Here is a 12510-nt window from a genome sequence, read left to right on the forward strand (position 1 = left end):
GAAAGGTCACTGCAAATCTGTTCTTCTGAGTAAAAACTTTTACTTTATTTTATTATCAGAGCCTTTATTTATTCAGGTAAAAGTCTAACTGAGGTTAAATGTTTCTTTTTCAAGAATGACCCGGCCAAGGGGGCAGCAGGCAGTCATATAACGGGTGAGGTCTCTTTAATGCCCCTGATTAATAGAACAAGAGGTGTCACTGAACGGTTTAATGAGGGGGACCATAATGTGACTCACATGCTATAAGGCCAGATCTCAACCCCACTGAAAACACCAAATGAGGGACAAATGGTGTTCACGCCGCCACTAGAATTGCAGAGATGCACTCTAGTGTGTGCGCTGAAACTGTTCATCAACATGGATGTGTGTAGATGCCTTTTATTTATAATAGGAAGAATGGATAGCTGGATATTGCTTACATTATAATAATATATGCTAACTGTATGCTATCAGTATATAGTATACCCATCAGAGAAAAAGCAAAAACTTTAAGAGAGACCAAATGAACCACAACCTGGTTCTTTAAAAATACTGCAGCTGCCTCCTATTAGATACACTCACGAGTATCAATTTCAAAATCCTATGTTGCCTTGTTCTCGAGTTATTGCATTCATAAAATTATCCAAAACACTTGACATCTGACCTTGACCTTGAGGTCGATATCACTGAAATTCCAACTTGTCCGAAACTTTTTGCAGATGCACCTGTGGTATCAATTTCACAATCCCAGGCGACTTCCTCCTCGAGTTATCGTATTCACATGATTTTCAGAAAAACATGAACTCTGACTTTGATCAAGGGGACTGAGATTCCAACTTGTCTGAGATTTTTTAGCAGATGCACCTGTGGCATCAATTGGAAATTCCTACATTGCTTCGTTCTCCAGTTTTTGGATTCAGAAGCTTGGATGTCCACACAGAGTGCATGACCACCCTGGTGGGGTGACGACAATACTTCATTGGCCTTTTACGGCTAAGGGATACAGAAAGAATACACTGGCCAGCTTAACAATACCAAAAGATCTGAAAGAACATGGATGAGTAAAGTGGATGATTGACATTTCTCTACTGACTTTCTAAAACCCCCATCACAATATCCGACCAAGTTAATAACTGTCTTGAGGAGGAAGGTGTATCATAATGTGATAAGAAAAAGCAAAAAGTTCACAAAAATCTTTGCTAATGGAAATACAGCATTTACAACAATGTGCAAACCACTGATTGCACTTAACAAAACGAGATTAGACTTCGCAGGGAAACATCAAAAAGAGATCGCACTGTTCTGGAAAACTTTCTTTTGCCAGATGAAACCAAGATGAACTTATAACTTTAGAATTACAGAGAAGAAGAGAAACTGCTCATGAGCTGAAGCATACCACATTATCTGTCATACAAGGTGGAAGCAATGTTATAGAATGAGTATGTGTAGCTGCCAGTGGACCCGGCCCACTAGTCTTTATTGATGATGTTACTGCTGATAGGAGCAGCAGGACAAATTCTTGCACAGAGCTTTACCTTCTGCTCAGATTCAGCCTAATGCTGCAACACTTATCAAAAAGCGCTTTACACTGCAAATGGATAATGACCCAAAACAAACTGCAACCCAAGGGTTTTTAAGTGGGGATATTCTTCAGAGTCCAAGTCAGTCATCTGATGTCAACCCAATAATAGCTTTTCGGTTATTAAATACAAAACTGAACGCAGAAGGGCCCACAAATAAGAAACAACTGAAGGTGTCTGCAGAGGCCGAGCAGAGCATCTAATAGGAGGAACCTCAGCATTTGGCAATGTTTGTGGGGTCTATACTTCATCCAGTCAAAAACTGGAAAGGATTTTCATCCAAGTATTAAAAAACATTTTTATATTTAAAATTATGTTAGTTTTTCCGATGCAATTTGAGCCACAGAAAACGTGGTTCCAGGTATAAACATGTCTGTAACTATACAACAGTTAATGCAAGACTTCAGTTAAATGCCTTGAATTAAAGCTGAAAGTCTCCACTTCAATCACATCTTGACTGTTTGATTTAAAATCTCCTGTGGTGGTGCGCAGAAGCAAAATCACAAAAAACTGCAATTGTCTAAATATTTATGGATCTAACTAAATGTTTAAATGAAAAAGAGATCTGCAGTAAAGGCCTGGCAAAGCATTACGTGATGCCCGAGTTGAAGCTGCAAGTGCATGTTTTCAAATCTATTGCAGTGGCATATGGAGACAAAATTTCCAGACCTACCTGTGTATATTTCTGTGCATGTTTGCACACAAATATGTGTATACTATTTAAACATAGACATAGAACACAGATGTGCACCACTAACTTGAATGATACTTTGTGGGTGGGATTAAGAAAATGGGGTATCATCTTCTTAGTTAGCCACCTACCACCTACCTGTGAGAAAAAAAGTAAGAAATATGGCCGCACACATGCCTAGGGGCAACCAAAGTTTAAATTAACAAAAATATTTCAAAAGGATGAAATTGAGGAGGTGCTCCTTATCTCTGATGACTACTGATGTTTTTCTTCTTTTTCTTTTTAATAAAAATGAAAACACCAGGAGTGTACACAAGTTTTTACTGATGGCTGGTACAAAACAAAACAAAGAAACCCTGCAACTCAGCAAATCCGATGACATGAACACTGTGTGAACCTAGGTAGTTGAATTTACTTTGATTGCTATCATCACCCTACCACTGCCCACTTATTTCCACAAATGCAAAACAGTGGTTTGTTCATTCACATAACGCTGCTTACAGTATGTGAACATGCAAAATACACATACATATTTGTGCACATGGAAGTATCATGCATCTAGGATGTAAAATGGTTATTTATACATATGAGAGTATATGAATAAATTGTTAGTTTCAGCATGACTGGCTTCTTCTTTGCAGATAGAGTGCTTGGCTGTATTTTAGGTGGGTGTGCTCTGAATTGAGAGAAGCCTATTAGAGGGGAAAGGGCTTGCAACATTTTAATCTCCAAAACCCATCTATGTCTCTTTCTACTGCAGGGGGTTATGGCATATAAAGCTCTTCCTCAAACTGCAGGATGGAGGTAGTCAGCCTGGTAAAAAAAGAAAAGAAAAAAAAAAGCTTTTTGTTTGAGGTGTGGACAAATCCTGATGCGGGTGGAGGAAGGAGCAGGGGGAAGAGTGGGGTAAGCAGAGAGAGACCGGGGGGTGTGCATGGCAGTAGTTTTGGCCTGAAAGCCTGGACGCATTGGCCAAATCTGTCTATGAATAAAAGACGAGCACAGAGAAGAGGATAAAGAGAGGAAGACAGAATAAGCAAGAGAGGCACAGAGTGAAAAGAGCAAGAAAAAAAAGAGGAAAGAAGAGGGCTAGACCGTCAGGGGCACACTTAACAAGAGAGAGGAAAAGCAAATGTGTGTGTATGCATGTGAGCCAGCTGCAAATCTCAGTGGTTGTGGGACACTTCCAAGATGAGACCCATCTGCCAGGGTGATTTCATTAATAATACAAGCTCTTTGTACAGGGCACTCAATCTCACTCACTCCTTTTCTTGCTCTCTTACACACTCACACTCCACCCAGGGAGGAGACGAGAGACTTGGACATCTCCACACTCCTGGTAGTAGCATGGAGCTGAGCCCATTAGAGCTAAGTTGTTGGTTCATCCATATGTAGGAAAGCTCTCAAGAGGTCACCGCTCAACATGTTCGCTGATAGAGGGAACGATGAAGGGATGGAGGGGGAGGAGTGGACTAACCAACCTCTTCAAGGTCCTACTGTGATGAGAGCTCTGAGTGCCCAGTTCCACACCCATGACTCCACTCATGGCCAATAAACAACATGCAAAGAGCCACAGAAACAGCACACCGAGTCAAGTTTCAATGACGTTAGACGTTTGCAACCTTGACTGTAACCTAAACCGTAGCTACTACTACATGAGCCTTAACTGAACCTTACCCTAATGTCAAAACATGTCTTTTCCTTAAAATATAACTATTTAAACAAGGATGTTGCTTTTTGCCCCCATAAGGCAGACAAGTCCCTACAATGAGACTGTATATAACGATTTAGATCATTAAAATAATGCAGCCTTATTGACACACAGCTGAGGGCACTGTGGTGATAAGGTTGTCTGTTTTGACCTGCCCAGACCTTCAGAAAGGTGCAGCTTCTTTTTTTTTTCATTTCAAGTATTCAAGTTGGTCTTCAATGTCTGACTTCAATAGCAAACATGGTTGAAATACTGATGTTATTTCCTCCAGTCAAAACTGGTCACGATATGATGGCAAAATATGCAAAGCAGACCGTTAAAATGTATGCAAAGCAATAAAGAAAGTAAATGCTGTTTTTTGCACTTGTTTTTTTTTCTTCTAAAGTACAACAGTGCTTTATTGTCAGCTAATTTGATAATGGTTACGAACAGACAGCCACACATTATTCACTCCACATGCATATTCTTCTTTATCAGATTTATGATTTTACAGAACTTAATGCAATCCTGTGGAAAACTAAGCTAGGAATTTAGAGGGTGAGAAGCAGCCAGGTGACGATAATTAAATTAACTGATGATCAGAAAGAATGAACATCTTTATAAAGCAGACGTTTTGGCAGTTTGCTGGTGTGGAGCATTTAGATGCGTTTACACAATGCCACAACAGACCCTATAAGCCTCATTTAAATAAGAAAGTTATGTCTTACTCTCTTGAAAAAAAAACCCCCATCCCAGCACTGGTTAGGGGTGCACAACTGCATCTGAACAAATGATAAGACTTCTAGAACAAATCCATTTTATTAAATTAAGTATAACAAAATACTGCTGCGAGTACATGTCGTACAACAGCAGGCAGTGTTGTACTGCAGAGATTTACTAAATTTACGCAGGAAGCACAGAAGTAATTCAATTTAAATGTAAGCACAAATACAACAAAATGTGCATTAATTAAAAATAATTATTAAAAAAAATTAAAAAGGAAGAAAATCTATGTTGTGATTGTGTAATAGCATTTAACTTTCCGTGAACCACTGATGAGCTCAACAGATGAAGCAACCAAAACACTTCTGTGGTAACCTCTGGTTCCTTTCCTGAAAGTCACCCATGCCAACCCACCGGTTCAAAGTCAACACCACCCATTTTTGAAAAAAAAAAAGTACCACTGTTTATGGTGGCAGTAACCATTAGCACGGGTGCAGATTTATCCAGGTAATCCATAAAATCCATAAAAACATTCAGGATGCAGTGCAGGTATATTTAAATTCTTACTGATGTGCACAATTACTTCGTATGTATTTGAGAGTTACACAGAGAACTACATACTGCAGGTAGTATGTATGGATACATATAAATTCACTTCTTGCTTATATTGTGATACAACAGTGTCAAAATTCCAACTGCTACATAATAATAATGCTTGCAGAAGTAGCAGCGCTCATGGTTGTAGGAGTAGTGTTAACAACAGTACTGACAATATTAACTGAGGTAGTAGCAAGGAGAGGTTTACACTATTATGTGACTGCTGTATAAATATATATTCATAAAGTATATATTAAAATGTAGAATGAGTAAAAAAAAAAATAGGTAAAAGTAAAGTAAACATGTTGATATTTAACAAAGGTGTCAAGTCAGGTAAAAACCAGGAATCTTCCATTTAAATGGTCAGCATTTTAATGTGAAATAACAACAAGTCTGGCCTTCGACTGTTTATTGGTGCTGGATCTCTAGCAGCACAGATTTACAATTGCGTCTTTGTCCCACGACCATCTCCTGACAATAAAATTAGGCCTACTATCATGCATCTGATTGGCTTCTAGCTATTCTTAGCCATAATCATTTATAAAATTGACAAAGGGTCGTTACAACACGAGTCACTGGAAGGCAGAGACCAGAAAGACACGAGATTAACTGTTATGAAGGGAGGGACACATACACATACCTTCATACCTTTAACATAAATGCTAATAGCTACAATGACCCATGAAGCAAATGTCATAGATGTAACATTTTCTTGGCAACAGATGATAATACGCAATGTTAACTGCAGTAACCAATTAACATAAGCCAGAAGGAGCCTAAGTTTCCATGTATCTATTGGGTTATATAGCTTTGCAATCATTATATCTGGGATTCATGTTCATAAATTGACATGCTGCAGCTTTATTAAAGGTAGAGCGATGAAGGGCTAAAGAGCATTAACACTTGTAAGTTACAAAAAAGAACAAAAAGCAAAAAAGAGGAAAATGCATGACAAAAAATAAAAATAAACAAAACAATAACAAAGAAAAACACCCATCAGCATGGGCTTTCAATCAAAGTGTTATTTTGAATTATAGTATCATCAGAGATTTTCACAAAAAGTGGATTGATAAAAAAATATTTCAGTCAGGACCGCTATAGTGTCCTGACCACATCTGTCCTCCGTAAATTACAAACCAATATAGATCGACAGCTAGATAGAGGGATCTCAGTGTCCTTACAGAAAGGATATATACAGAAAGCAGCAACACCATCCCCTAAACCTTAAGTCAGACAAAGCATGATAGGTTGAAGTGCAGTCTGCAGATGCACAGCAGCTGTGTTCAGGAAAAAAAAAGTGCCAGTAAAATAGAAAGCTATCACCTGAACCTTAAGCTGATATTAGACTGCACTGAGATCAGCTGATTGCCTGGGATTGCAGCTGGGCTCGACTAACGCTATGCTAAATTACTCAAATGAAAACTTGCTGACACTTTGGTATGAACGCGTACAAAAAGACACATACAAAGAGCCGCTTGTTCACGCATCCACCTCATCCTCATCTGTGTGTCCCTGACTCGAGGTATCGTTTATTTGTCCCCCTCTGTTACTTGCCACACATCATTTTTCTCTCGCCCTGACACACACCTCTGGATACCCCTGAATGTCAAACTGGGCAGACTGATTGATTGCATGTGCCAATGTGTATTTGCGTGCCTGAAAGACACTGTGATTACAGTTTATGTTATGTGTCCTGCTGTGCTGCAATACTCTCTCCCTCGCTGGCTCCCCTCCACTCTTTCTGTTTTCATCTCTGTCTATGTGCCTTTGTCATGGCAGCAGTGGCACATTGAGGGCACGGCGTTCTGGGTGGTCAACCTGATGGAGCTGCTGACTTGTGGTGCGGTGTGGATTAACATGGCATGGAGACTCTTAAGCCAGGGGAGGTCAATCATCACCACGACCCAACAGACCAGAGAGAACAGATGCCAATGCTGACATTGCCTTCCAATTTCCAGTTTTATGCTTAACAGCAGCTGGTTTACCACTAGTCATCTCTGTCAGTTAACTGGTATAAAACACACTCGTCTCAAGTGCTCTTTAGTAGCATGAGAGTCCCTCAAGTCAGTGGGAGCCCAGCATGGAGACAAACATCAAATACGTGTAGCCAACAGTCTCACAATGAACTGGCTATAACAAAATTATTGGCCACAACAGAACCTTTTATCAGCTGTCAACAGCCAATTGCATTTTCTCATATCCCAGTTCACAACGAGCGAGCCAAGAGTTCTCTGTAAGTCTTTTACATCCCTCATATTAAAATAGATCCACCTATTATATTCAAATATCAACAGGGTTGCCCGTCTTTAACTCTTACCCTCATGAAGATGACGTCTGACAACCTGCCGAGTACCCTTAGCGACAAGTCTTGACTCTAAATACATCAATAAAGATGTGGTTTGATGACCATTAAAACAGATTATGTTTTTTTCCCCCAGTTAACTGTATAGGAAGAGATCGCCTTTATTAACTTCTGATGTACATCGAGTGATTTTGTTCTGGAAGCAGGGCTGGAGTATGATAAAAACCGCTCAGGTCACAAAAGAGATACAGGGTTACCCCTAGTAGGCGTCCAAGGGCTAAAGAGTTAATGCAAATAAATGCAATTCCATCAATACCAGAAGGAAACTGAAGGATCTTTTAACACTGTTGTTGCTTTGCTTGACCCGTCAACTCTAAAATATCTTTCGAAAATATGTATATTGTAAGGCACGCAGCCACACACACGCACATGCACGCACACGTGGTTTAAAGCATGCATGCACTGATAGATACACAAACAAAATGAAACAAGCAACTTAAAATTTCTACTCCTGCTGCACAACACTGTACAAACAAGCATGTCATGAATCCCTAATCACTTTCTGGCACCCTGTCGAGCGTGACGCACATGACATGGCATAGGGCTGCCCACACTCCCTCTTTGTGTCACACGGAGTTGACACATGAATTACACATCAGGCTCAAAATAAACATACCGTAAAGGACATGACAAGCATGGATCAGTCCAGGGTCCCACAACAGGGGGGTGGTGGGGCCTCGTGACACTCCAGTGATATTGAATAGTGTGAGACAGTGACAAGGGAGCAGGGTAGCTCCAGCAGGTCTACGGTCACATGAGAAATTGCTCGGATGTCTAGAGAAGCGTGTCTGAGGCTGGTGTTGGGGGTCACACTTTTTAGTGTTGTATTCGCAGGATGAGATGGCACTTCTATGTGTGATATTTGCAGGGGTATAAAAAGACTCTCAAATCACTAAATGGAAGAAATACAAGACAATGGTGTGCTTGAAATTTTACGGCTTTCCCTGACTGGCTCACGCAGAATTCTGACCTCAACCATTTTGAATCCCACCTTTAGGATGAACTTAAACTGTGAGCCCGGCCTGACTTCACTAATCCACTTGTGACTGAATGAATGACTTTATTTAAGAAATAAATGATCCAAATGAGCACGGTGGTACTGGGACATTTTTAACAACTGTTGATTTCCCCTCCTTCAACTTCTTTTGAGTAAATAATGACTTCTTGCAGCTACCAGAATTCATCCTTATAGATAAGAGAACTGCAAGCGCTTTTGTTGTTGCCATGCATGCTGGGAAATTCTCTTCATGAGGGGCAACACTGATGTTGAGCTGAAGAGATATTTTTAGCTTCTTAGTTACACTCCTGCACTAAAAGAAGGCGGCTTACACTCAAAGACGCACACATGCAGGAGACTGTGCATCACATTTGTGTGTGGTAGATTTAAAACAACTTTCATCTGTGTGTTTGTGTGTGTGTGTGTTCATTTGTCTAGAAAAGGGCAGTACTCACAGGGAGGGATCGTGGACGAGATCTTTGAGGTTGACCCCACTGCGGTCCTCTGCTAGGTTTCGAAAACAGCTGTCACTCACTGGATAGGCAGCGATAGAAAGAAGAAAAAATGCGGTTAGCTCCAAGTTCTAATGTTATATTACATGCATAGTCCAGGAAAAAGATTTTTCTTTGCCATAAATGCAAGTAATTTCAAGGGAAAAGCAAAAGAAAACCTCAAGAATTTACGTTCATAAACCTTTTTATTCTTGTGTCTGCCTCCTAATGCAGTACGCAAGAAAAATTACTATTTTTTACTCCTCTAATTTTCCAAACTGTGCCTACCTGTGAATCCACAGTGGGAAACTGAACTGATTACCAGATGAAGGAAAATAGTGAAATAAACCAAAACGATTCTCCTTGTGAACAGATGAAAAACACCAGAGGAGGAAAATCCAGGAAACATCCCTCCACACGCACCTTTAAATGGATCTCTGCTGTTTTTGTTTTCATTCTTACATTTCACACCTATGCCTTGGCAAACAGAGAATCTCCAGCACACAGGTTTCGTCCTGTCAAAAACGGGGACAACAGGATGCTGATATTTGTTGCAGCCACACTTGTCAGCTGCGACTATTATAAGGCAGGTGTTTCTGTATATCAGAATCATGTCTGGTGTAACTGCTATATTGTCGCCTGAACCCTGTCTTCCAACCCAAACCATAGTGCAAATTAAAAAAACGGTCAGGGTGTGAGAAAAATACATAGTGACACCCTTCCAAACCCTTCATTGTGCAGGCTTTTGATATCGGTGAGCCTATGGAAAGCCACACCTTCACGCAAACCCCCCTTGACTGCAGAGCAGGTGTGAGCCACATGAGTCATCGCGGTGATGATAGACAGATAGAGTGATGGATAGAGTACGACGGGAGGAAAATGAATATGTGGAGAAAGAAAAATGAGTAACAAAGCAAAAGGAGACAGAAAGAGACATTTCAAGATAATGGAGAGAGGGATAAGGTGTTTTGTAATCCGATGGGTCAAACATGAGCAGACACGCACTCGCATCTGAAAATAGATCCAAAACGAGTCAATGGAGGGGGTGATGGCGGTGGATTTAAGCCAAAAAACTTGATGCACTAGTCGTAGCCAACACTGGAAATGTCATGATGTTACTCCAATGAAAGTGCCATGATCCATGAACAAGAGCGGGTGGGGAGGGGGAGGGGGGGTGGGGGCGGAGGGATAGGGTAAGGACATGGGTGAAGCAAGAATGGTGCAAAAAATGGAATTGAGATGGCAAAGGGGAGGAATTCAAATGAAGAGAACGCAACAAAGCTGTATAAAAAAGATGGGAAAGTATGGCGTGATCTGAGTGCGGGCAATAAAAGATTGAGTTGGGGAAGAGAAAATGGGAAGATGTAGAAGATGAAAAAAAAAATTGAAAGAGGGGGAAGGGCAATGGCGAAAAAAGCTGTGCCGATGGGGCAGCGCTGTGGAGGTAAACAGAGGGAGCAGGACGTTGCTCTAGGCTCTGGCAAATAAATAGGAAAGTGCTGACATTTGCACACTGAGCCTTCTCAGAAAGAGAGAAAGAAAGGCAGAAGCAAGAGAGACAGAAAGATTGTCGGAGAGGGGTGGTGGCGAAGCAAAAGAAAAAGTCTGAGGGAGGAGAGAAAAGGGGATGATAGCACATGGAATACACACCACCTTGGCTTTACAGGGGGACTGCTGCATAAGTGCAAGGATGTGTATGTGTGTATCAGGTTGAGCGTATGTATGTGTATAAGGACGAAACTTCGTTCAAGACTGCAGTATTCCTTACAAACACACTCTTGCACACGCGCACACACAGAGCCCTCCTCAGTCTTTCTCTCCCAGCTACCCCTTGATCTAAAAATAGCCGTTCCACTCTCCTACAAGAGGCAGCAACCATTCTGAACCAATCAACACGGTCTGTCAAAGGCATCGGCATCCACCACCCCTTAGTGTGTATGTGCGTGCGTCCATGTGCGCGTGCATGCATTTGTGCAACAAGGGGAACTCCTGACTGAGGGTAATAAAACTGCCCCTCCCTTCTGCACCGGTTAGAAATGGTGGGAAAGTGATCCCTCCTAGAAAACAATAGCTCGGAAAACAAAAAGAAAGCAGGAGGGAGAGAAAGGGGAACAAAATGAGGAGGGGAAAGGAGTGCGGGTGAGAGAGGGACAGGGAGATCTGGCTGCAGTTGAAACAGGCTTCAAAGGAATATTAATGTGATCCTGTGCAAGAGCTGAAGACAGGGGAAGAGAAGGGGGAAGAGGGAGGGTAGATGGGGAAGAGAGAGAGAGAAGGCAAGGGGAAAAAGGGGCGTGAGAATTTATGACATCGCTATCTCCCATCCGTGTAGCTCCACCCATGCACCTTTCTCCAGGTGAATCTGCAGCTCAAGCCTTCACTGCCCGCCTGCATTCTACTCACACCTGATGCGGTGTAGTAGCCACCAGGGATTTAATCATCAGAGCAAGCACATGCAGAGTTTTACTTCCAACTCTACAAGCACGACGATGATACCTGATCAGTGAGCAGCTGAGAAAGTGCAACTCTGTTCCCGGTGACAGTAAAGACGCAATGCAGTGACCTCTGTCCCACCCCAGAGGGTGCTATACCCCATGCTGCATACTGTACATACTGCAACCTAAAGGTCAATGCTTCTACATGACTGGACATCCAGCAGGAGACAGACGGCTAAACCCCAGACAGACTTCTATTTGACTGCTATTTTGTGGTCAGGCTCATATCTTTTGAGAAAAGTTTCAGTTCTGAGCAAATGCATTTAGTTTTTATATTGGACATCAATGATAACAAGTGCAACCGAACATTTCCCTTGAACTGTCCTCTTCTTTTCAATGTTATTTATATTGAGTCTAGGGATAAATGTTCAGTTTTTTACATTGTTTTTCTACATTTATGTCACTGTCTATTTGTCTGAGTCATATTATATTAAGAAAGGAGAACCACTAAGTAACTATTTACAAAGTTGAACCAATGTTATAGTGCATTGCTATTGCATTGTTTCAATGATTAAAAAAGAAATAGTGAAAAACAAGTATTTTGAGTACTGATTTAACGTCCCTAAAAGTATTGCATTTATCCATACAGGTATCTCCGTTATCCTGATCAATTTTCTATTTAATCTCTTTTTTTCTGGGGTGTCTGTCGGTATTGACTCTTATCATCTTATATTTGCCTGTGAATGTGTGTGAGTGCACAAGCTCGGATGTCCCCAGGCTAAAGTAGTGGGAGGGGAACAGGAGGCCTGTGCTTCAGAAGCATTACGCAGGGCAGCACCACGCATGAGATCTAGATCACACCCTAACGCAAACACGGGCTCCTGCACATTCTTAAAGGGTAAACTGCTAGTGCACGGGAAAGCACAGGAGAGCACATCAAGAGTACAAAGAAAAGAGAACTGATC

At 41.3% G+C, this 12510-nt stretch overlaps 1 protein-coding gene across 5 annotated transcripts in view; it reads right to left on the bottom strand.

Moving 5' to 3' along the window:
• gphnb (gephyrin b) overlaps window positions 1-12510 on the bottom strand; it is a 112055-nt gene that overhangs the window by 66816 nt on the left and 32729 nt on the right. For all 5 annotated transcript variants that reach the window (XM_080883760.1, XM_080883758.1, XM_080883759.1 and 2 more), the window contains exon 2: window positions 9075-9153. In XM_080883760.1, coding sequence (XP_080739886.1) covers window positions 9075-9153 — 79 coding nt within the window. The remainder of the gene's footprint in view (window positions 1-9074; window positions 9154-12510) is intronic.

Source organism: Rhamphochromis sp. 'chilingali', assembly GCF_963969265.1.
Source record: "Rhamphochromis sp. 'chilingali' genome assembly, chromosome: 5".
Lineage (NCBI taxonomy): Eukaryota > Metazoa > Chordata > Actinopteri > Cichliformes > Cichlidae > Rhamphochromis > Rhamphochromis sp. 'chilingali'.